At 55.9% G+C, this 22,875-nt stretch overlaps 1 protein-coding gene across 1 annotated transcript in view; it reads left to right on the forward strand.

Moving 5' to 3' along the window:
* Window positions 1-965: 965 nt before the first annotated feature.
* The window catches only part of ADAMTS10 (ADAM metallopeptidase with thrombospondin type 1 motif 10), a gene marked incomplete at its 5' end in the record, with an annotated part of 24,580 nt that continues 2,670 nt past the window's right edge, over window positions 966-22,875 (forward strand). Inside the window, 15 exons of the mRNA XM_027908465.1 lie at window positions 966-1,014; window positions 2,077-2,182; window positions 2,342-2,488; window positions 4,264-4,405; window positions 7,330-7,437; window positions 10,599-10,744; window positions 11,716-11,779; window positions 12,326-12,428; window positions 16,927-17,060; window positions 18,250-18,373; window positions 18,833-18,913; window positions 19,941-20,104; window positions 20,766-20,892; window positions 21,994-22,123; window positions 22,671-22,873. Of these exons, the coding sequence (XP_027764266.1) occupies window positions 966-1,014; window positions 2,077-2,182; window positions 2,342-2,488; window positions 4,264-4,405; window positions 7,330-7,437; window positions 10,599-10,744; window positions 11,716-11,779; window positions 12,326-12,428; window positions 16,927-17,060; window positions 18,250-18,373; window positions 18,833-18,913; window positions 19,941-20,104; window positions 20,766-20,892; window positions 21,994-22,123; window positions 22,671-22,873 (1,828 nt within the window). The remainder of the gene's footprint in view (window positions 1,015-2,076; window positions 2,183-2,341; window positions 2,489-4,263; window positions 4,406-7,329; window positions 7,438-10,598; window positions 10,745-11,715; window positions 11,780-12,325; window positions 12,429-16,926; window positions 17,061-18,249; window positions 18,374-18,832; window positions 18,914-19,940; window positions 20,105-20,765; window positions 20,893-21,993; window positions 22,124-22,670; window positions 22,874-22,875) is intronic.

A 22,875-nucleotide genomic window follows, 5' to 3' on the forward strand; every position in this document is an offset into this window, starting at 1 on the left:
CTACATATATATAAAAAAATCACTTGAGCGTTTTCATGCAACCACAGTGGGTTTTGAAATGGAACATGTTTTCAAACTGAAATGTTTTCCTTAGTTTAAAAAAAAAAAAAAAAAATCAAAATTACAACCCTGGCAGTGTCCAAGGCCAGGCTGGACAGGGCTTGGAGCAACCTGGACTTGTGGAAGGTGTCCCTGCCCATGGCAGGGGATGGAATGAGATGATCTTTAAGGTCCCTTTCAACCCAAACCGTTCTGGGATTCTGGGATTCTCTATTTGGTTGATGCAATTTACTGCAAGGGACTTGAGTGTCCAGACCAGAAAGTGCCCCTCTCCTCTCCCACCCATGCCCATGAAACCATGCCATCAAGTGCCACGTCTGCTGGTTTTTTGAGCAATTCCAGGGGTGGTGACTCCACCACTGCCCTGGGCAGCTGTGCCAATGCCTGACCACCCTTCCCCATGAAGAAGTTTTTCCTAATATCTGATCTAAACCTTCCCTGGAGGCCATTTCCTTCTATCCCTTGCTCCCTGGGACTCCCCCCAGCTCCCCCCTCCTGTCAGGGAGTTGCAGAGCCAGAAGGTCCCCCCTGAGCCTCCTTTTCTCCAGGTTGAGCCCCCTCAGCTCCCTCAGCTGCTCCAGACCCTTCCCCAGCCCCATTTCCCTTCTCTGGACACGTCCTACCACCACATTTCATCCAAACCAAACCTCTGCCCCAGCTCAGCACTGCCCAGAGGTAAAGGACAGGAGATGTCATTAAAAAACCCACAGTGAATCTCAGCCTGGGGAAAGTGAGTGTTGGACAACACAGATCAGAGGCATCTTACCTGCTGCCACTGGGCACTTTCCATCCCAGAAGTGTTCCATGAGTGGTTTGGGTGTGACCACATGGGTAAAACGGGGGATGTGCCGTTTTGGAGCCACCGAAAATTAGAAGCATCTTTATAAACTCTGCCTTCTCTTCTTTGCAGATACGACATTTGCATCTACAAGAACAAACCCTGTGGCACCCTGGGTAGGTAGGATTTTGCCAGCACTTCTCAGCAGCACAGAGAACTTTATGGGGGTGGTGAGGAGGATGCTGTGCCACCCTCTTTTTTAGGGGACAGGCTGAGGGGCAGCACTTGCCCAACAGCACCACGAGGACCAGCAGCAGAGCCAGGAACAGCCCAGTGGTTTCCGGCCTCCTCACTTCTGTAAACACTAGAAACAGCAACCCAGAGGACAGATGGGCTCTGGAACACTTCTCTGTTATATCCCTGGGTCAGGTCCAGCCTGATGATTAAGAACCACTCGCATCTAGGGCTGGTCCATGGCCTAGTGGAGTGTTCCTGGCTTAGCAGAGAGAAATAAGCCTTTTTTTGTGATGACTATAAAGGGAGTTCTTTATTGAAACGGTGAGACACAGACAGACCCTGCAGCTTTCTCTGGCTGCAGCTCCTAATTTGTCTTGCCTTGGTCTAGACTGAGCAGTCAGGGAGGGATTTACTGCTCTGAATCACTGCAGTGAGAAGGGAAAAGCTGGTGGATCTCTGACCTGATGAGACTGCAGATGAGGAGCCTGGGAGGGAGGTGAGGCTGGAGGTGCTGTGATGGCTCAGTTCATCCCAGGAACAGAGTCAGACCCTTCCCTGACGATCCAACCCTCGAGGCTGGATTCCTGGTCGTGGTGGATTCCAGAACCATGGCTGGATCTTGTCTTACTCTGCCCAGGCTGCCCTGCCCGAGTTTGGATTCCCAAGTGCCGGTGCAGCCATTCCCAGGTTCCCCCCCACCAGTGTTTAGACAGGGACTGCTCCCCCCCCTCTGCACAGTTTGGGGTTTGGATACGAAACTCCGAGGATTTTGACCCATTCTCAGCATTTCTGAGCCTGTCAGTGCTAATTCAGCTGACAGTGCTGAGCCACCACAGCCCGTAAGAGCCACGAGTCCCTCCCAGAGCGCAGCGGGAAGGAACTGGTCAGTGCCAGCAGGCTGTGCTGGGTGTTAAGGAGCGTGCAGCGCATCAGTCAGCCCCAGATGACTGATGCTGATGCCAGCAGATGCTCTGTGTGACAGCCCTGCCTGCCTTCCCCAGGCCTGGCCCCCGTGGGCGGGATGTGCGAGCGGGAGAGAAGCTGCAGCATCAACGAGGACATCGGCCTGGCCACGGCCTTCACCATCGCCCACGAGATCGGCCACACGTGAGTACTGGGCCGGCACGGGCCCCTGGCAGCAGCTGGCACGGGGTGTTTTTTCCCCGCCAAGAGGAGCTGGAAACCCTCCCTTGTGGGTGAGCAGGACGCGTGGCAAAGGCGGCAGCTCATCCGTCGCCCTCTCTCCGCCTCGGCGGTGCCCTCCAGGTTCGGCATGAACCACGATGGGGTTGGCAACAGCTGCGGCTCCCGGGGGCAGGAGACGGCCAAGCTGATGGCTGCCCACATCACCATGAAGACCAACCCGTTCGTGTGGTCCACGTGCAGCAGGGATTACATCACCAGCTTCCTGGAGTAAGGAACCCACCTCACCCCGCCCTTCCTCCCACCTCGCGGCCGCCACGCGCCTCCAACCTCCCACAGTCGCCTGGGGAGGGGGTAAAGCCCAAGGAAAGCCCCCAAAGCACCCAGCCCTTCTGTTTTGTCTCCCAGCACCTCATCCTACCCCAAGAGGCACGTGCTTTCCTTCCTTCCTTCAGACTTTCCCGTCGTTTTTCTTGCCTGCCAAAGCTCTGGCCGCTGTTGGTGACCTTTATTTAGGCTCCCCCACACCCGCAGATGGATCAGTGGCTTCTGGAGGCGTTTGGATGGTTCTGAAGTTCAGCCAGGGACTGCAGGGAAGGGTTGGTGTGGTGGGGAAGGAGGGTCTGGAGTCAGGGCTGGGTCTGCATGGTGTGGGCACCAACTCCAGGCACTGAGTTTCCAGTGGGAATGAGCAAAGTAGGAGAAAAGTTTGGTGTTTGTTTTTTTTTTTTAGCAAAGCAACCTCAGGATTCAGGAGAAGGGAGGGACAGGACAAGGGAGAATGGATTCAAATAAAAGAGAGTAGATTTAGATCAGATATTAGGAGGAAGTTCTTCCCTGTGAGGGTAGTGGGGCGCTGGCACAGGTTGCCCAGAGAAACAGTGGCAGTGTCCCAGGCCAGGTTGGACAGGGCTTGGAGCAATCTGGGATGGTGGAAGGTGTCCCTGCCAAGTCTTAAGATCCCTCCCAACCCAAACCTTACTATGATTCTGTGATTTAGGCTCCTAGGTCCCAAATTTCAATACTGTCACCGTGCCTAAGTCACATTTCTGCAGCCTGAAAGGGCTTCTCATCCAGGGTTCAAGCAGCTCCCAGGCTTCTGTCACAAAAAAACCAGTCAGGATCAACCTGGGGGAGGATTTTGGTAGGATACAGGCACTGTGTAATAAAAGGACTGGATAGGATTGGAGTGATGGCTGGAAGAAGCACGTGTGTGTGGGGTCAGTGTGGAGGGAAGCCCCCAGGGAGTCCAAATACCAGACTTCAGCCAGTGATGCTGCAGTTGGAACACAGGGAGAGGAGCAATAAATTCTCCTCTCAAGGGGCTTCGCCTGCCCCACTGTCCTGCACAGCTTGGCCGAGCCCCGTGGCTCATCCCCAAATCCCCCATCTGGCAGCTGAGGTTTGGCCACAGCAAGACCTGTCCCCCCTCAGTGACCCCTGGACAGCCTGGGAAAGGCTGCCCTGTCTTCTGGTGACCCCAGGCCTCGGCAGGCCTGCAGGAGGACAAGGAGTTCGTGTCGGGTCCCTCTGAGGGCTGTGCTGGCCACCCCAGGGAGCCTCCACCAGGACATAGTGTGGGCAAGACCCCAGGGTTTGGGGCTGGGGGTGGTGACAGGGGCACTGATTAAGAGAGAGCTCAGAGAACAGCCAGGAAGGGGGAGGGAAAGGAGTGCTCCTTGCAAAATTTGGTTGCTGGGGCTGGTGATACCCTGCAGAGCAGCTGGAGCTGTGCCAGGGGGGTTGGGATGGATCTCAGGGAAAGGTTCTTCCCCCAGAGGGTGGTGGGCACTGCCCAGGCTCCCCAGGGCAGTGGGCACGGCCCCAAGGCTGCCAGAGCTCCAGGAGTGTTTGGACAATGCTCTGAGGCACAGGGGGGGATTGTTGGGGTGTCCTGGGCAGGGCCAGGGTTTGGGCTGGAGGATCCCTGTGGGTCCTTTCCAGCTCAGGGTATTCTGTGATTCTATGAACCCTCAGATGAACACTTCCAGAGTTCCCTAGGAACCAGCGTGTTTCCAGCTCTGATTCTCCCCTCTCCTTTCCAGCTCTGGGATGGGACTGTGCCTGAACAACGCTCCTCCCAAGCAGGACTTTGTCTACCCCACCGTGGCTCCGGGCCAGGCCTACGATGCAGACGAGCAGTGCCGCTTCCAGTACGGAGTTAAATCTCGCCAGTGTAAATACGGGGTAGAGAGCCTTCCTGCTTTACTATCGGTTCCCAGGGGGTGGAGGATGGGGGGGACAAGGACAAAGGGATGTGGGGCTGTCCCTCTGCAGCCCCATCACTTCGCTGTCCTGCTCCAAACAAAGAGCCACCGGCGTGTTCTCCGTCAGCTCTTGACTTGCTTCCCTCTGAGAGGACCAAGGTGGTTTCTTATCCACAGAGGTTGAGCCCAGCTCCATTTTGGTCAGGTTAATCCCATGGGAAGAGGTGTCTTGCCTCTGCCTGGTGCCTTGGCTGCTGTGTTCTCCTCATCCAGGCTCTTTGCACACAGACATGTTTTCCATAGTCCTTGCTGGAAGTTGCTGTGCTGTTCAGTGTGCTCCTGCAAACTTAGCAGGAGAACCACCTTTCCTCCAGGTGAGGTGGAGCAATGTGCTGTAGGTACATTTTTAGGTGCAGTTGTAGGTACAGCTGCCCAGCTAAGCCTCCCCTGCCATCCCCTGGTCTTTGCACTCAGAAAACCACTGAAAGGAAAGGATGTTCCAGGAGAAAGGAGTCCTCCTGGATCTCAGCCTCACATTTTGTTGTTGTTAACCTGCTGAAGGCTGGCAGCTGTCTGAGCAGAGTGATGAGGGGAAGTGTCTATGCTGAAGAGCTGATTGAGCTCCTTGACACATCCACGTTCCTCTAGAGAGCGCAGTAGGATGCACAGGCAGCAGAGTTGTCTAATATTTTTTTCATGGAAAGGGTTATTAGGCATTGGAAGGGGCTGCTCAGGGAGGTGGTGGAGTCACCATCCTTGGAGGAGTTCAAGGACGTGGCACTCAGTGCTCTGGTCTAGGCAAGGTGGTGATCAGTCACAGGTTAAACTCAATGACCTTGAAGGTCTTTTCCTTGGAGGTCTTTTCCAACCTTAATGTTTCCATGATTCCATGTGCACTCACCCCAGCCCAAACCCTGGAAGGCTGTGAAGGAGGAAATTTCTCAGTGCAGGGTTTAACTTCTCTTAAAATCCTGTAAGCACAAGCCCAGCCCTGCCACTGAGGTGAGCCAGGTCACCACTTTGAACGTTCATGTATTCATGGTTAAACACTAAACTCACCTCCTGGTGGTCTCACCAGCTCATCCTGGTGAGCAAAGGGCAAAGTTTGGCTCTCCCAGGCCCAAAGCCTGCTGGATGTGGGGCAGATGCAGCAGAAAAAGCCTGGGTCCAAATACCATGGTTGTGGTATCTGATGTCAGGTGGTGCCAGCTGGGGCCTGTGCCCCTCCTGAGCTGAGCCAGAGGCAGGGAGTGGAAGCTTCCCAAGTTTACATGCCTGTTTCCCAGCTGATTTTTAACTGGGGTGGACACTTCCTGTGCATACACAAGGATCACAAAAGCACAAGATGTCCTTGTGATGACCCAGCCTGTCGTGAGTGTGGCTTGGGATGAACCCAAAGGGCACAAAGGGCTCGGGTAAATCGGGGTAAATGTGTGAGTCCACCCATGCTGTGCCCACATAAACAATCTCCAGAGGGATGGCAACATCCCTTCCTGCTCCATGCCAGAGAGAGTGGATGATTAATGGGAATAATGAGGACAGAGAGAGCAGATGTCACTGATTCAAGGCTGGATTGGATGAGGCACTGAGCACCCTGGGCTAGTGGAAGGTGCCCCTGCCACTGCAGGGGGTTGGAACTGGATGATCTTTAAGGTCACTTCCAACCCAAACCATCTGTGACTGAAGCTGGAAAGTCACCAGCAAGCTCTTGGTGACAGAGAGAAGGGTCACCCTGGGGCACTCTGCTATTCCTGACCTGAAATCCTGTGTCCAGTTCTGGGCCCTTCAGGACAAGAAAGACTTGGAGGGGCTGGAGGTGTCCAGGGAAGGGAACAGAGCTGGGGAAGGGCCTGGAGCATCAGGAGCAGCTGAGGGAGCTGGGGGGGCTCAGCCTGGAGAAAAGGAGGCTCAGGGGGGACCTTCTGGCTCTGCAACTCCCTGACAGGAGGGGGGAGCTGGGGGGGTTCAGGCTCTGCTCCCAGGGAACAGGGACAGGAGAAAAGGGAACAGCCTCCAGCTGTGCCAGATGAGGTTCAGATTGGAGATTAGGGAATATTTCCCCATGGGAAGGGTTGTAAAGCACTGGCACAGCTGCCCAGGGCAGTGGTGGAGTCACCATCCCTGGGAATGTTTGAACATCCTGTGGATGTGGCACTGGGGGGACATGGGTAAGTGGTGACCATGGCAGTGCTGAGGGAACGGTTGAACTTAGTGATCTGAGAGTTGTTTCCAGCCTTACTGATTCCATGATTCTATGACAGTGCTGGGAGTGCATTACCAGCAGCTGTAGCAATTCAAGTTCTGCTCTCACACCTCCAGAGTTTCCTCCATTGCCATTGTGAACCTGCTCAATGCTTTCATGTATAACCTCAGTCATGCCCCAAGTCATGTCAAGCTGCTCCCTGCAAAGCAGCAAGTTTTCCATCGGTCATTTCATTAGGAATACGGCCAGGCAGAAAACTCAGCTGTGGATTTTAGGTGTCTCCTCTGGGGAGGGCGTCAGGATGGTGGGATTAGCTCAGACCTCACTGAGGTGTCCAAGGTGCCCTCTGTGCCGCACGGGGCGGGTATGGGCTGGTTGGAGAGTTGGCTCTGGCACCTCAGTGAACCTCCACATGCAGAGAATCCCAGCCCTGGGAGAAGTGTTTAAGATTAGTCCAGAGAAGGGGGTGAGCAGTCAGTGCCCCTGGGGCAGGATTTGGTCTCATTTTGCCCCCACCAAGCTGAAAACACTCGTGCCCTGTGTCCCGGCCTGGCTGGTGCCTCCCAAGCACACTGAGGTGCTGCTGCCCCAGCCTTGCAGCCCCTGGCACAAGCAAATCCTAATCTTGATTTTGTTTCTTTGTCTCTTCCCTCCCTCCCTCCCTCCCCCTCTCTCTCCCCCAAAATCTTCCCTCTTTCCAGGAAGTCTGCAGCGAGTTATGGTGCCTGAGTAAAAGCAACCGCTGCATCACCAACAGCATCCCTGCTGCCGAGGGGACCATCTGCCAAACCAACACCATTGAGAAGGGGGTAAGGCAGCCCAGGGCACTGCAGAGAGTTGACAGTGAGTGGTCGAACCCCTCTCCCAGCAGCAACTGGGATTATTGTTTGCACTGGGGAGTGAGGAGTTGATTTAAGAGCAGCCACCGGCCTGTCCGACCCCGTCTCTCCCAGTCTGGAGCCATCCCCGCCCTCCCCGCTGGCGTGGAGGGAGTCTGGGATGGGCCAAGGAGCCCAGGGGCCCTTAATCATCCCAAGGGACAGTTCAGCTTGTGTAGGGCTGGAATATGGAACATGTGTCATGCTGGAATATGGAATATGTGCAATGCTGGAATATGGAATATGAAATCCCTGCCCCAGCAGCCTCTTGGTCTCACTTGAAGCACAGTAAAGTGATCCTCAAACCACACCATATTCCTTAGATGAACATCTTGTCCTCAGGTCTGCTGGGATCTCCTGGCAGCCCTGAGAAAAAAGGGATTTATTCCCCAGTTTTCCCAGGAGGCACAATGGATTTGTAACATGTTTTCAGAGGAACTTGTGAAAAACTGGCTAAATATGATGAAACCTTTGTTTTTCACACTCAGCTGAGAGAGAAGGGCGGGATTTTTCCTGACCATATATTTTTTGAACGTGAATTTTGACTTGATGGCTCACAGAACTTCATTCCCTGCTCCTCCTACACCCATTTGCACCAGTATAAAGCAAATGGGTAGCACTGCTAAGACAAAGAGCCTTTACAAAGTGAATAATGGTTGGGACAATGGAGATTCAGGGCTGGGACATTCCCCATTCAATGGACATGTGTTTTTCCACTAGAGAAAAAATAATTCCCTAGGAATTTTCAAATCCTTAAGAAGCTGGAGGAGCTGATGTGCAGGAACAAGGATGGCTTTGACAAATTCATTCTTCTTTGCAAACATTTCTGTGGAAATTAGGTCAGAGAGGAGCAGACAGCTCCTGGGGCTGGACACCCCTCCTGCTGCACACTCACCAGAGACAATGGCATTCTTTTCCCTCCTAGTCATCTCTTTTTACCAGCTTTTCCCACTTCTAAATCTCTCTTTTTCTCCCCCCCCCACTTACAAGTTGTTTTATAACCAGGCTTCTTCAAAAGCTTTGAGAGAAGTGAAGCAGTCACAGCCCCCCAGAAATCACGGGAGCAATTCCCAGTGAGGATACTGGCTCAGTTGGAACCCCCAGTTCCTTTCCTGGGCTTTTTCTTTTTCCTGTGTACCCGTTCATGTTCTGGAAGTGATTTGATACCCTTGGGTAGAAGGAGATACACTTTGTGTTCAGGTTCTGCACTGCTGGAGCTCCTGGCTGGTGGCCCCCAGGCCTCAGCCCCTTGGCTGGAGCAGCTCTCCAAGGTCTTCCCTGGCTTCTCCCTATCTCCTGGGAAGAGCAGAGGGAAGGATCAGGGTATTTAAGGTATTGGAGGAATGCAAGATTAGAGGAGAGATTGAGTTCCTGTGCTCTCCCACCCAGCTGGGGAAGCAGTGAGGGGGGAAGGCTGAGCCAAGCTCTGCTGGATGGTGGCTGTGCCCACATCCCAGTCCTCTGTTGTTTCCTCCTCCAAAATTCTCCCTGTTTATTATTATTATTAACTGATCTCCTGTGGTTGTTTGGGTTCACCTTACCCAGAACCCACAGAGAGTGACTTGAGGTCTGGCTCCTGCTGCCCTCAAGGTGCCCCAGGTTCAACATCCTGCTGGTTCCTTCCCTGCCTGGTTTGCTTTCCCTTTGTATTTTTATTTTAATTCCCATTATTCAATCACTTATCACCCAGGTTATGGCCAGTGCACCTGTGAGGATGCTTTCATTTCCATAACCTCCCTCCCTACATGCCCCCCCACTCACATCTGGTCTCTCAGCCTGCACAAGTCCATGTTTTCCACAGGAGAGGGAGCTGGGATCTGCTCCTGGAGCAAGGACAGAGCCCATCACCGACTCACAGAATCACAGACTGTGCTGAGCTCGAAGGGACCCACCACTGATGCTCTCAGTGTGGGTTTGCAGGGGCTGGGGAACTCCTGGGCCCTGCCTGCAGAAGAAGGAGCCTCAGTCCCTCCAGTCTGGAGCAGAGAACTGCTCAGGCTGTGCCTGCAGAGCATCTCCTCCAGCTGGGATCCTCCTCTGGAGAGGTGCTGGTGTGCAGGAGGTCCCTCCTGCACGTCCTGGGAAGGCATTTTTCCCGGCTGGCTGGGCTGCCCGTGGAGATCTTGGCTCAGAGGGAGCCAGGAGAGGCCGTGCCAGCAGCTCCAGGGTGGGTTATCAGCCCCTGGAAGGAGCACACAGCGGTTTCTTCCTTCCTGGGATTATCTCAGCCCCCAAGGCACGGGGTGGGCTCCGTGCCCGGGGAACGGCAGCGGCTCTGGCACCGTCCCACTCCTCTGGCACCGTCCCACTCCTCCCATCACTGGGGACTCCAGGGGGTGTGGGATGATTTCCAGGGCCGAGGGAAATGCTTCACAGGCAAGTTTCCATGAGCATCTGTCTCCCAGCAGGACAGGGACAGGCGGGTTCTTTAAGGATCCTCAGCAACAACGTTCTTACTGCAACTGAAACTTTCTTTTAACCTGGGCCCTTTGCAGGTCAGGTCGTTTTAGCACATTAACCACAGCCTGAGAGCCCAGTGCACACAAAGCTCACTCTGTCCTGGGAGGGAGCAGCTGGAAGTGGAGGTGTCCATGTCCCCCAGGGATCTTGGCTCTGCCCAGCAGCAGCAATTCCAGTCCAATTCCCACCTGGGAATGCACAGAGCTGGTGACAGTGTGACTTGGAGGAGAGGGTGCCCAGAGAGAGGCGAGTGCCCTGTGCCATGGAGAGCCCAGCTGGGCAGAGCATGGTGCTAAATAACTCCAAGGTGGTGGGTTCAGTCCCTGTACAGACCATTCACATGAGAGTTGGGCCTGATGACCCTTCCAGAATATTATAAAATAATAAAACGTTCTAAAATATCATATCCTAAATATTGTATCTTAAAATAACGATATCTAAACTCGTAAGTTCCCGTGATTCTGTGGTTCTGAAACTTGGCTCCAAGGCCTGTGCAGCTCCAAGCCCAGATTTCCCAGGATCAAACCACACCCCAGCCCTGAACTGTCTGCCACGTCCGAGCGAGGTCGGAGAGTACTCTAGGAGGTCAGACCGCGTGCTCAGGGTGTTCAGAGCTTTCTCTCTCTCCGCAGTGGTGCTACAAGAGGGAGTGTGTGCCCTTTGGAACCCGACCTGAGGGCGTGGATGGAGCCTGGGGGTCCTGGTCGTCCTGGGGGGAATGCAGCAGGACGTGCGGCGGTGGCGTGTCCTCGTCCGTGCGCCACTGCGACAGCCCACGGTACGTGGGGGGGGTCCTGAGGGTGTCAGCCTGGCCCTGCCATGTCCAGCACTGCTCAGTCCCATGGAGAAGTGTTGCCTGAAAAAGCAGAGAAATAATTCTCAGGACTGTTTTTGAGTACTGAAAGGCAAAAAACCACTTCTTTACTGCAAGAATATTTTGCCCACGCCGATGGCAGAGGCTTTTTGCAACTTTGTATTATCATCTAATTACAATATTCAGCTTCTAATTACAATATTCAGGTTCTAATTACAATATTCTGTTCCCAAGCACAATATTTGGGCATCACCTCATCTGCTACACCCACTTCCAAAACCACCCCTCCCATAGCACCGCCCTCACCACGCCCCTGACACACCTCTCAAATTTGAGTCAGTGGTCCTAAAAAGACCACCCCTTCATCTTCTTGTCTTCCTCGTCTCCTCTGACCCTTTTGGAATGGTTTCAAGGCCCCTGAGTAGCTTTGACTGCTTATATCAAGTGTTAGGTCTCCCTCTCAGCGCAGTTTTACAGGTAGAAAACTTCACCTTGTTAAAATCCCTTGTGCCTTGAAATTAGGAACAAGGAATGTTAAACAGCACTTTTAGAAATCTTGTCCAAAGCTAAAGGTACCAACAAGCTACACTAAAACCTTATACAATACAGATTTTAAGGTATCAGAAGGCACAGCCAGGTGCCTGTGCAGGTCTCTGCTCAGCTCCCAGAGGGTTTTGGCTCCTGATTCCCCAGCAGCTCAGTGCTTTGTGCTGCTGTTGGATCTGCAGCCACAGACCCAAAAACACTCATGCAACCCCACTGGGAGCATCCAGCCCAGCGTGGGAGCCCTGCTGGGGGCTGCTCCTCCTCCCAGCCCATCCATGAGGGATCAGCAGGGTTGGGAAGAGCCAGTGGTGCTCCTGCAGCCTCAGGGCAACAAATATACAACTCCCTGCCCCGAGCTGGTTCCACCATCTCATTCCTGGTTTTGGCAGGCCCACGATCGGAGGAAAGTACTGCCTGGGAGAGAGGAAGAGGTACCGCTCCTGCAACACCGATGTGAGTAGTGCCGGGCTGGCAGGGCTGTGCCCCAGCCAGGATTTGGGATGAGCCCTTCCCACACCGTGCAGGGGGTTGTGGGAAGCTGTAGGAAAAGAGGAAGAGGCGAGGGAGGAGAGATCAGAGGGTTCCAGCTCTGACATGGCAGGGATGCCTCTCCCACACTCCACGGAGTGCCGGTAGGACTCTGCTTCCCAGGGCTCAGGGTTAAACCTGGAGGGAAGAAGAGGAAGGATTGTGCTGTAGGGGTGCTCAGTGAAGCTTTGGACCTGGGGAATGGTAGCTTTAACTTCCACGGGCTGGTGGGGAGGAAAATAGAGGGTCCCATTGCTTCCCTGGGCTTCCAAGTGACACATCTCAGACGGGGCACCTGAATGTTGTTGGTCTTCAAATCATGTCCAGCTTTGCAGGAGGGTTCCTCCTGCCCTCCTGCAGCAGTGCCCGCTGTCAGGGCTGGTGTCCCTCTCCTCCATGGGCTGGTGTCAGTGTGTCAGCAGCCCAGTGAGGCTGCCCCAGCCCTGCCCTGACCCCTGGCTGTGTCTCCAGGACTGCCCACCTGGCTCCCAGGACTTCCGAGAGCTCCAGTGCGCCGAGTTCGACAACGTCCCCTTCCGAGGGAAGTACTACACCTGGAAAACCTACCGTGGGGGTGAGTGCTGGGCTGGTCATCCCACCTGGAAAATCTGCTCTGGGGGTGAGTGCTGGGCTGGGCTGAGCATCCCTTGGCTCAGACAGAGCTGGCTTTTCCCTCCCTCACGCTCTGCAGGGACAGGTCTTGTGGTCCAGGGGGGTCTGATGGACATTTAGTCAGGATTCCCACTAGCAAGATCCTGAAGGCTGCCCTTCTTGTGCTCCTGGGATGTGCTGCCACCCCCTCACGTGGCTATGGATTGATGTGCACCCCTCCAGGCAACTGCTGTCCCCCCATCCTGGGTCCCCTACCCCTGTGCAACGTCCCCTTATCTTCTCTGCCAGAACCAACCCCAGCAGCACCAGAGCTGAGCAGCTTCTTCCCTCAGGTCTTGTTTCCTGACCTACTGAGGGAGCAAAGGGGAGGATGGACAAGGGAAGGGAGTGTTGGTGTCTGATGGGGAGGAAACAGGGCAGGCAGGTAAAGCTTTCAGCTCCTGCACAGGTGGAGGGGATGGGAGCTGGTGGATCCTCCAAAGAGCAGCAATTCCCTCATCCCAAGGTCAGTTCTGTGTCCTGCAGAAGGTCCAGCAAGCAGAGGGGGTGGGAGGAGGCCCCTGTGGCAGAAATCTCTTAATAATGAGAATGAACAGCAAATGTCCTTCATGTAGTTAATGAACTTGAGTGGGGAAATCCTCCCCAGCTGTGTAAATAACACAGCTCCCAGGGGGCTCCTGCAGCTGCAGCAGATGTGCTGAGGCTGCAGGGGATGGATCAATAGAAATGGAATAATTGTGAAGCAGCAAGTCACACAAAGACCCCAGTAGATGCCAAGGTGCAAGACAGCCCTGCAGGCTGGAGCTGCCCTAGCTCAGACCTCTCTATTCCCCAGGCATGGCCCAGTGGTAGAAGTCCAGGGAATGGTTGGTCCAACATCAGCCCTTGAGTTCCAACCTGATTCTGACAAGGATTTTTGCTTTGGCTTTCTAAAAGAGCCCCTTTCTCTCTCTGCTTCAGCTTCCTCTGCTGTAAAATAAGGTGACAAGACCTGTCCCCCTCCCAGGAGTCTGTGAGTGTTGGCACATTCATGCCTTGATGGGATCTGGGAGCTCCCTCCCAGCTCTCCAGAGTGCCTGTGGGGAATGATCATCCCTGGAAGTGTCCAAGGCCAGGTTGGATGGGGCTTGGAGCAACCTGGGCTAATGGAAGGTGTCCCTGCCCGTGGCAGGGGGTTGGACTGGGTGGTCTCTGGAGGTCCCCCCTGACCCAAACCCCTCTCTGATTCTCTGATTTCAGCAGCATCTTCACATGCCAGCGGGATTTTGTGATACTTGGAGTCATCTGGGGGTCAGAGGTACATCTGTGGGGGAGGTCCCTTGCACCTCCACCTTCTCCATATCGTAGACAAGACCTGCAGGGAACAGCCCCCTCTCATCTTCCCCTTGTCACTGATGGTTTGCTGCCAGGCCCTGTGTTTCCCCCTTGCAGCCCCTGTGCCATCAGCCATCCCTGCCCAGCTTTGGGGAGGCACTGAGGGCTGATCATCATCTCCCTCGCTGCCTCTTGGGCTCTTCCAGTGGTGCCCAGAGAGCTCTGGTGTGGTGGGTGTCGCTCCCTCCCTCCCCACTGGCACAAGCAGCTCCCCAGGATCCGCGTTGGCAGCCTCGTCCTTGGGCATTCCACCCTCCAGCTGGCAGCATGTCTGCTCCTCAGGTTATTTTTGGGCACGTGTTCCCTCTCTGGGAGCTGTTCACCACCCAGGTCCTCTGCTGAGCCCCTTCCCCTGCTCAGCTCAGCACCCCTGAGCTTCCCAAAAAGGTGCAGTTGGCTCAGGGGGTTGTTTGTGCCCTTTGCCCACCAGATGCTTGACCCCATAATTATTGGAGAAATACTCTGGGCAAGGAGCACCCCCACCCCAAGGCAAGGAGCCTGAAATGAGGGGGGCACCAATCCTGCAGGGAATTTGGGAAGGGAAAGAGCCACCCAGTGACACCGCCGGGTCACCGGCACCGAGGTCGGTACAGCCTGTTCTCCTGGCGCTGATTCCAAGCGCTCCCAGAGCCCAGAGCCCGGCACCGGGAGACGTTTGGAAGCGCTGAGCTCAGCCTTTCAGAGCCCGGCAGTCAGCAGATCCCTCCTGGAATGCGGCTTTAATTGTTTGTTTATTTTGCTGGGTTCTGCTCGGTTGTTCTTTCTCGGCTCTTGGCGGCTGCGGGAGCCAAGGGAGATGCGGGAGCCGCTCGCGGGGCTGCGAGAGGGATGGGGAGGAGCGGGGCCTTGCAGAAAACAGGAGATTGCTCATCAGAAATTGTAATAAACCTTAATTCCTCCACGGGAGAGGACAGGCAGGAGGAACAAAACACCCTAAGAGGCGGCCAGCTGGAAATATTCTATTTTAATAGCTGTGTTAAAGATTCAAAGGAGTAACCGAGGCTGTGCTGACCTTGGACTACAAACCAGAGTGAGGGGTGGGGGCCAAAGTCTGCAGGATGATGCCTGGCTGAGGGGTTCAGGAGCAGGGAGCTGTAGACCTGAGGGATGGCCTGGAGCTGTGCCAGGGGAGTTGGGATGGATCTCAGGGAAAGGTTCTTCCCCCAGAGGGTGGTGGGCACTGCCCAGGCTCCCCAGGGCAGTGGGCACGGCCCCAAGGCTGCCAGAGCTCCAGGAGCGTTTGGACAACGCTCTGAGGGACAGGGGGGGATTGTTGGGGTGTCCTGGACAGGGCCAGGGGTTGGAGTTGATGATCCATGTGAGTCATTCCTACTCAGGATATTCTCTGATTCTAATTAGTGGCATTGACTGGGCAGTGCCCAGGCTGGGATGTTCCCACCCTAAAAAGTGCAGCTCCCACCAAACCATCCACACGCAGGGAGAAGCTGGATCCTGGTTGCTGATGAACACAGTTCCCATCCCCAGGAATTTCAAGGCATGTTGTGCTGTTTCAAAGGATCTTTCTGGGGTCTGGGCTCACCCTTGCTCAGTGTTGCTGTGGTGGGGACACACAGTTGTCACTGGAGCCACCTGAACGAGGACCAGGTGACCAAACCACCCGAGTACCTCTCGGCCAGCTGAGTGGTGAGGGCACTGCAGCTCCCAGCAGATGCTGGACAGTGGCACCAGTGTCCTTCCCTCTGGTTGGGCTGCCAAGGGCAAATCCTGCCTGGAAATTGTCACCAAGGAGGGGGTGCTGGTCTCTTCCAGCCATCAGGACAACCAACTCAGGTACCAACTCAGGGTCACTCCTCTCTCCCCCTCCTTCCTCTTCCACTCTCCCACTCCCCAGTTTTCTTCCATAAGACTTTTAAAGGCAGAAATCCACCACCTGCCAGCCTTTCCCAAGTGACTGGATGAGGAGAGCCAGCAGAGACCCATCCCACACGGAGCTCCCAGACTCCCAATCCCACCTCTGTTCAAGGACCCCCCACGTCCAGCCCCTGCTCGTGGCTCTCAAAGGCAGGGCAGTGGTGGGTGCTGAGTTCCCCCTGCTCAGCAGCTGCTTCCCAGGCTCCCAGACCTTCTCCAGGGGCTTGCCCAGGCATCCTGCTCCACAACATGCCTCCAAGCTGCTGAATTCCCCCTCTCGTGTCTCCTCCTGCTCCTCCCTCTCCCGGCTTTGCTCTTCCTTCCCCACAGCTGCTCTTGGATGCTCCCAGGCACAGCTGGGCCTCCCTCCCCTCCCCCTGCCCCTTTGATGTGCTGTATCCAGTTGCAAGTTTTGCAGATTTGCTCCCATCCCAGGTGCTTCCCAGCCCTGGCACAGGGCTCAGGACTGTTGCTGGTGCCTGCAGGAGGGAACTGCCACGGCTCAGGCATCTCTGCAAAGGGTTGTGCAGGCTGCTGGGTTTCCTCTGGGTGCTCAGGAAAAGGCAGAAAATGGCACAATCCACACCAGCCTTTGATAAAATCCACTGGCAGGAGGCAGGGAACTGCTCTGCTCTGGTGTCTCCTTCCATAAGTGGTCCCACATCCTTCTCCCAGGCACTATAAGCCAATACTCACCTATCCAGCCTCTGTTCCATACACGATGCTTTGGCAAAGGGTGGTGGGGAACAGATATTTTAGCAGTAACTTGGACATCCTTCCCCTTCATCCTCACGCTGCTGTCATCATCTTTGCTGTGAAGGACTCAGTATCCACCAGCCTTGAACACAAGGAAATGGTTGCTCTGGCCTGGTAATGGTGTAGGAGTTGAAAAACTTGGTTGCTGCAGTCTAGGAGCTGAAAAAAACCTTGGATGAGTCGCTGAAGAGCTGCTGCCTCAGTTTCCCTGTCTGTAAAGTGGGCACAAGGAGCTGTAAAGTGCCAGGAGACCCAGGAGCAACCCAGAAAAGAACCAGAAGTTTGTTTCCTTCCCCATCACATCCACCCCGCGCTTCCCAGGCCGGGCAGGGGGGACGGTGTCTCACGTGGGGTGCTTCTCTGGGTCCCTCTGCTCAGCCAGGAGCACCCTCCTGCCTCTCCACATCTTTCCTCTCTCCTTGGCAGCACCGTTTGACCCCCTGTGCTCCTTCCCCCAGGGGGTGTGAAGGCCTGTTCCCTCAACTGCCTGGCCGAGGGCTTCAACTTCTACACGGAGCGGGCGGCGGCCGTGGTGGACGGGACCCCGTGTCGGCAGGACTCCAACGACATCTGCGTCAACGGGGAGTGCAAGGTGCTGCTGGGGTCGGGGACAGGGGTGGGGAGACAAGGATAGACCCCCCCCTGGGCATGGGAGCACTGCCTGCAGCCTGCCCACAGTGGGATGTGGGAGAGGTGGAGGGTTGGGAGAGCTGGGGGGGTTCATCTGGAGGAGAGGAGGCTCCAGGGAGACCTGAGAGCCCCTTGCAGCGCCTGAAGGGGCTCCAGGAGAGCTGGAGAGGGACTTAGGACAAGGGATGGAGGGACAGGACAAGGGGGAATGGCTTCCCACTACCAAAGGGATATTCCCAATATCCCACCATTAGATGGGATGCTGGGAAGGAATCACCCAGCTCTGAGGGTGGGCAGGTCCTGGCACAGGCTGCCCAGAGAAGCTGTGGCTGCCCCATCCCTGGGAGCATCCAAGGCCAGGTTGGACTTGGAGCAATCTGGGCTAGTGGAAGGTGTCCCTGCCCATGGCAGGGGGGTGGAACAAGATGATCTCTAAGATTTCTTCCAACCCAAACTATTCCATGATTCCCCGATTCCCAGTTCCACTGTGGGGCAGGAGCTCACCCACACTGGGCTTGTGCCTGTCCTGTCTCCAGGCCCTGGGTGTGCACGTGGGCCTCCACACTCACAGCCTGTGTAGCCCCAAGCATTTGATATTCCCCTTGAAATGGGATCTGGAGAGGCCATAAAAGTTTAATTATAAGCAAGCGCTGTGGGAGTGGCTGATGTCCCCCAGCAGGCAGACAGACAGACAGACAGACAGGCTCCCTCTGTCTGTGTCTCTCTCCCTTCCTGTGTTTCTGGGATCTCTTTGTCTCCACGGGGGTGAACACACTGTGAAAGGAAAGGGGCATTGCACCATTGATGCTGGTGATCCCCGTGATCCCCCTCGGACCGTGGCAGTGGGACAGAGCCAGAGGCTCCACAGGGACACATGAGCTGCAGGGACACGGCTTTCCTTGGGCTGCTGGAGCTCCCAATCTCTGCCTTATCTATCCCACAGTCATGGGATTTCTGCCTGCAACCCCCTCAGCCCCGGAGAGAGACCCCAAGGGCTGTCCCTGGGGAGGTGATGCCGCTGAGCACTGTATGGCGCGGCGAGGGGTGTGAGGTGGAGCCCAGGCATGGCCTTCCTGGGACGCTGCAGGTCAGGTGAGGGGAGGAAAAGGTCCCACCAGGATGGCTAATTCCCTGCTGCCCCCTCCCTGCAGCACGTGGGCTGTGACCGTGTCCTGGGCTCAGACTCGAAGGAGGACAAGTGTCGTGTGTGTGGGGGCGACGGCAGCTCCTGCGAGACCATCGAGGGCGTCTTCAACCAGTCCCTGCCAGAGGGAGGTAGGGAGTGAGTGGCCTGGCCAGTGTTACCCACCCTCAAATCCCTTCTCAGCTTCACCCAGGACAGGCAGGGACATCTCCCAGAGAAACACCCCCAAGGGGTAGGACCGGGCTGCCAGCAGGGAGCAAACCCCCCCCCCCCTTGTGCCCTGACCAGGCTGTGCCCCAGTCAGTGCTGGCACCCAAATCCCTGACACGGAGCTCCAAGTCCCTTCTCTCCAGCTCACACTGCTCTGGAGCCAGGCTTGGGAGATGCCTACAGAGGCCCCACCTCCACAGCACCTTCCCATCACTGCAAAGCCAGCCCAGGGCACTGCCCTGGCGCCCAAAATGCTTTTTCCATCATTTACCCAGGGGTTGGGGGTTGGCTCCCCCTCCCACCCAGCCCAGGGCAGGGCTGGCTCTGGGCTCAGAGGCTGAGCATTCCAACTCACCGGCCCTGGGTTGGTTGTCTCACAGGTTATGAGGAGGTGATCCAGATTCCCAAGGGCTCCGTCCACATCGACATCCGGGAGCTGAACCTGTCTATCAACTACCTGGGTGAGATGGGGCTGGGGGTGCTGAAATTCCAGCCTGGCACCTCTTTCTCTGCCATTTCCCTGTGGTTAACGGGGTGTGGGAAAGGTCCAGCAAGGAGAACTTCCCACTGCCACCAGGGATGGGGCCAGTGCTCCCAGGTGGGATTTGGGGGCTGGACAGGGCAGCAGGGTCTGCTGGCAGGGCAGTGTATCCCAGAGTGTCCCCCCTGTCCCTGTGGTGCCGCCTCTGTGCTGTGCTTACCCTCAGCACCATAACCCTGAGCAAACCCCACATCTCACCATTCCTGGCACTGCCTGTGGCTCCTTTGGCGTTGCCCCCTCTCCCTGAACGTTGGGCTGCAGATTAAAAACAGACCTGCTCACGTTTTCCTTGGGCTTGATTTTCAGCCACGCTCTGTCTTGCTTTTACAAGGAGTGTTTTCTTTGCCCTTGTCTTCACTTTCTGCCCTCCCAGCAGTGGAGGGGTGGGCAGGGTGGGCACCCCAAGCTCCCATCACTGCTGCCACCAGGCTCTCCCAGCCCAGGATCTCTCCTGGCACCCCGGATGCAGGGAGCATCCTCATGAGCACGAAGCACCCTCCCTGCCCCGGAGCGCGGTGGCACCGAGGTGGTTGCCAGCAGAGAAAGACACAGAGCCGGTGCCGGAGCGCTGGTGGCAGAGGGCGGAGGGAGAGCGTGGGAATGCGCTGGGGAAGGAGCGAGCGGCCCGATCCCCCTCTAGCGACTCTCCCGGGCAAGCACAGCCCGGCTCGGGGCTCCCACCGCCTCCAGCAGCCCCGGCAGCCGGGACCTCGTCTGCACAGCTGGATTTGAGCCTGGCTTGGTGGCCACAGCTTTCACACTGCCAGGTGTCCCCACACTAAACCCCCCAGCAATGGCTGAGCCCCCCAGGGCACCCCCTTCCCGCAGTGAGGTTGCTGGGCAGGCTGAGATGAGACACTGATTTTCTGTGCCACTCTGACCCACACCCCACCTCTCCCCTCTCTGTAAGACAAGGCTTGTGCTGACCTTCCCCCCTGTCCCTGCAGCGCTGAGAGGGGAGAGTGGCGAGTATTTCATCAACGGGCGGCTCTCCATCGATCCCCCCCGGCGCTTCGACATCGCCGGCACCACATTCCACTACAGGAGATCCCCTGAGGAGCCCGAGTCACTGGAGGCCTTGGGACCCACCAACATCACCCTCTTTGTCATGGTTGGTAACGTGGTTCCTTCGTGCCCCACCTGGTCAGGGCTAAAGAGAACTTACCGTGCCACATGGGAGTTCACAGGATCACAGAATGTCCTGAGTGGGAAGGGACCCACAGGGATCATCAGTCCAACTCCTGGCCCTGCCCAGGACACCCCAACAATCCCCCCCTGTGCCTCAGAGCATTGTCCAAACACTCCTGGAGCTCTGGCAGCCTTGGGGCCGTGCCCACTGCTCTGGGGAGCCTGGGCAGTGCCCACCACCCTCTGGGGGAAGAACCTTTCCCTGAGATCCAACCTAAACCTCCCCTGGCTCAGCTTCAAGCTGGTGAAGCTAATCAGCCCCTGCCCTTGCTCTCTGGAGTAAAGGGACACAGAGATCAGGGGGACACAGAGATCAGGGGTAAATTGGGCTAAATTCTCAGGTCTCCCTCCCTAACCTGCCAGGCTTTGGGATGATTTAATCTTTAAGTGCAGGGGAACTTGTTCCCTGATTGTGTCACCTTCAAAGGTGACTGGTGGCTACCCTGTCAATTCTGGAAAGGACTGGAAAAGGGAAAGGGGGGAAGATTTCATCTGCCCTGCATTTTAGGGAGATTGTGGGGTGATCCAGATGGTCATGCTGGAGTTCAGTGGCACTGATGCCTTGACGGTGCCTTTCTCTGCAGGTCCTGGTGCGGACGGAGCAGCAGGGGATCCGCTACAAGTTCAACGCCCCCATCAGCAGGGACGGCTCCAACCAGTATTCCTGGCACTACACCCCATGGACCAAATGCTCTGTGCTGTGTGCAGGGGGTGAGGTTTGATCCCATTTTGGTTTGGGGGGGGATACATGTCTGCCCTGCTGGGACTCCCCACTGTTGTGTCTGGGCCGTGCAGACAGAGCATGGACAGTGGTGTCTGCTCTGCTCTGCTCTGCTCTGCTCTCGAGGAGCTCTCAGATCTCTCCACATTCCCACCCTGCACTGCCAACACAACCCTGTGGGCAGAGTGCCAGGGCAAACAACCTGGGGGCTACTTGCAGCTGTAACACAGGGGTGGAGGTGGTGGGAAGTGGCATATCATAGAATCATGGGATGGTTTGGGTTGGAAGGGATGTTAAAGCTCATCTTGTTCCACGCCTTGCCATGGGCAGGGTCACCTTCCACTAGTCCAGGTTGCTCCAAGTCCTGTCCTGGAGCTTGGACACTTCCAGGGATGGGTCAAGGATGTATTGGTGGGTCACAACAGCCCCTTTGGCCTCTGATCCACATCTGTGAACAGAAACACCACTGGTACTTCCCTGAATCCCCTGAGCTGGTTCCCATAGGGATTGACACCAAGGTTTGGGTCATTCTTGTGGCTCTGGAGAGCCTGGCTGTGAGGGACTGAGCTGGTGTTCAGAAGAGAAGACCTTAATAATGTTCCCTGACCTGGTCTTGTGTGCTAGACCTCAACCAAGACTTTGTCCCTCCTTGTTCCAACTATTCCCTCCAGTGCTGGCCAGAAAATGTCACAAGGCCAAGGTTAGAACAGGTTTATTTGAGGATGAGATCCTTGGAATGCTTTGATCCTCCATCCTCTGACATGCCCTGGCTGGTGACCTTTGGAATCACAGATTTATCGAATCATTAGGGTTGGAAAGATCCAAGACCACCGATCCCCACCTTGCCAATAGACCAGAGCACTGAGTGCCATGTCCAGTTGTTTGACACCATCATTTCACACCCCCAGTTTTTAGTGGAGATGCCAGAGGAGGCCTTGGTGATGAATAGAAAAGCAGGTTCAGGCTTGAGGTGCGGGGACAAGTGGCTGTTCTGTCACATCCCCCCACGGGAGCAGAGCTGTGGGGCCAGTTCCATGTGATTTCCTCAGCATCCTCCTCTCTTTCCCCCTTTGCCTCTTTTCTCTTGGCAGGCAGCCAGATCCAGTCTGTGGTGTGCAGGAAACTTTCTGATGGCTCGACTGTCTCCAACCATTTCTGCAGCCCTGACACCAAACTGCTGGAGAGGCAGAGGCCGTGCAACACCGAGCCGTGTCCCCCAGCGTGAGTCCCGTGGCAGGGAGCAGGTGGAGGGAGGGAGGGAGGGTGGGAAACTCAGAGTAGAAGAGAGGGTGAAATCCATCCCTGTCTGCCAGTCCTGAGTCAGAGTCCCCCACCACAGCAAAAAAAAAAAAAAAAAAAAAAAAAAAAAATCCTGTTGATCAGGTAATATACAAAATGATCCAATTATTCCAAAATTATTCCAAAGGATCCTTTTCCACCTTCTATCAGTTTTAAACCAGGATGGCACCAACGTGTGTGACACTGGTAGGGTATCCAGGGGTGGCAGGGGTGACACTGCCTGGCTGGAGCAGCTCTGTTGCAGAAGAGGGGCAGTTTTCTCCTCCCAAATACTCAGTGAGTCCCTCCAAAGTCATCTCAGCCCACCTCTGTCTGTCCTTGCCCCTGTCTTGAAGGGAAGGGGAGATGGGGAGGTTCAGACAGAGCTGCCTGGGAGGCTGTGGCCAGAGTGGAACCAAGGGCTGAGTGCATGAGGACAAACCTGGCCCTCTGAGCCCCTCCCAAGCTTTGCTCTTTGTCCTGTCCCCAGGTGGGTGATTGGGAACTGGTCTGAGTGCAGCCGGAGCTGCAACGAGGGCGTCCGCACGCGCAGCGTCTTCTGCAAGCGCAAGATCTCTGCCAGCGAGGAGAAGACCTTGGATGATGCCTCTTGCTCCCACCCACGGCCAAAGATGCTGGAGCCCTGTAACAACCAGACGTGCCCTCCAGAGTGGGTGGCCCTGGACTGGTCAGAG

The sequence above is a fragment of the Empidonax traillii genome, unplaced genomic scaffold (assembly GCF_003031625.1).
Source record: "Empidonax traillii isolate 1590-97213 ecotype Southwest subspecies unplaced genomic scaffold, ASM303162v1 scaffold1718:size69318, whole genome shotgun sequence".
Taxonomy (NCBI): Eukaryota; Metazoa; Chordata; class Aves; order Passeriformes; family Tyrannidae; genus Empidonax; species Empidonax traillii.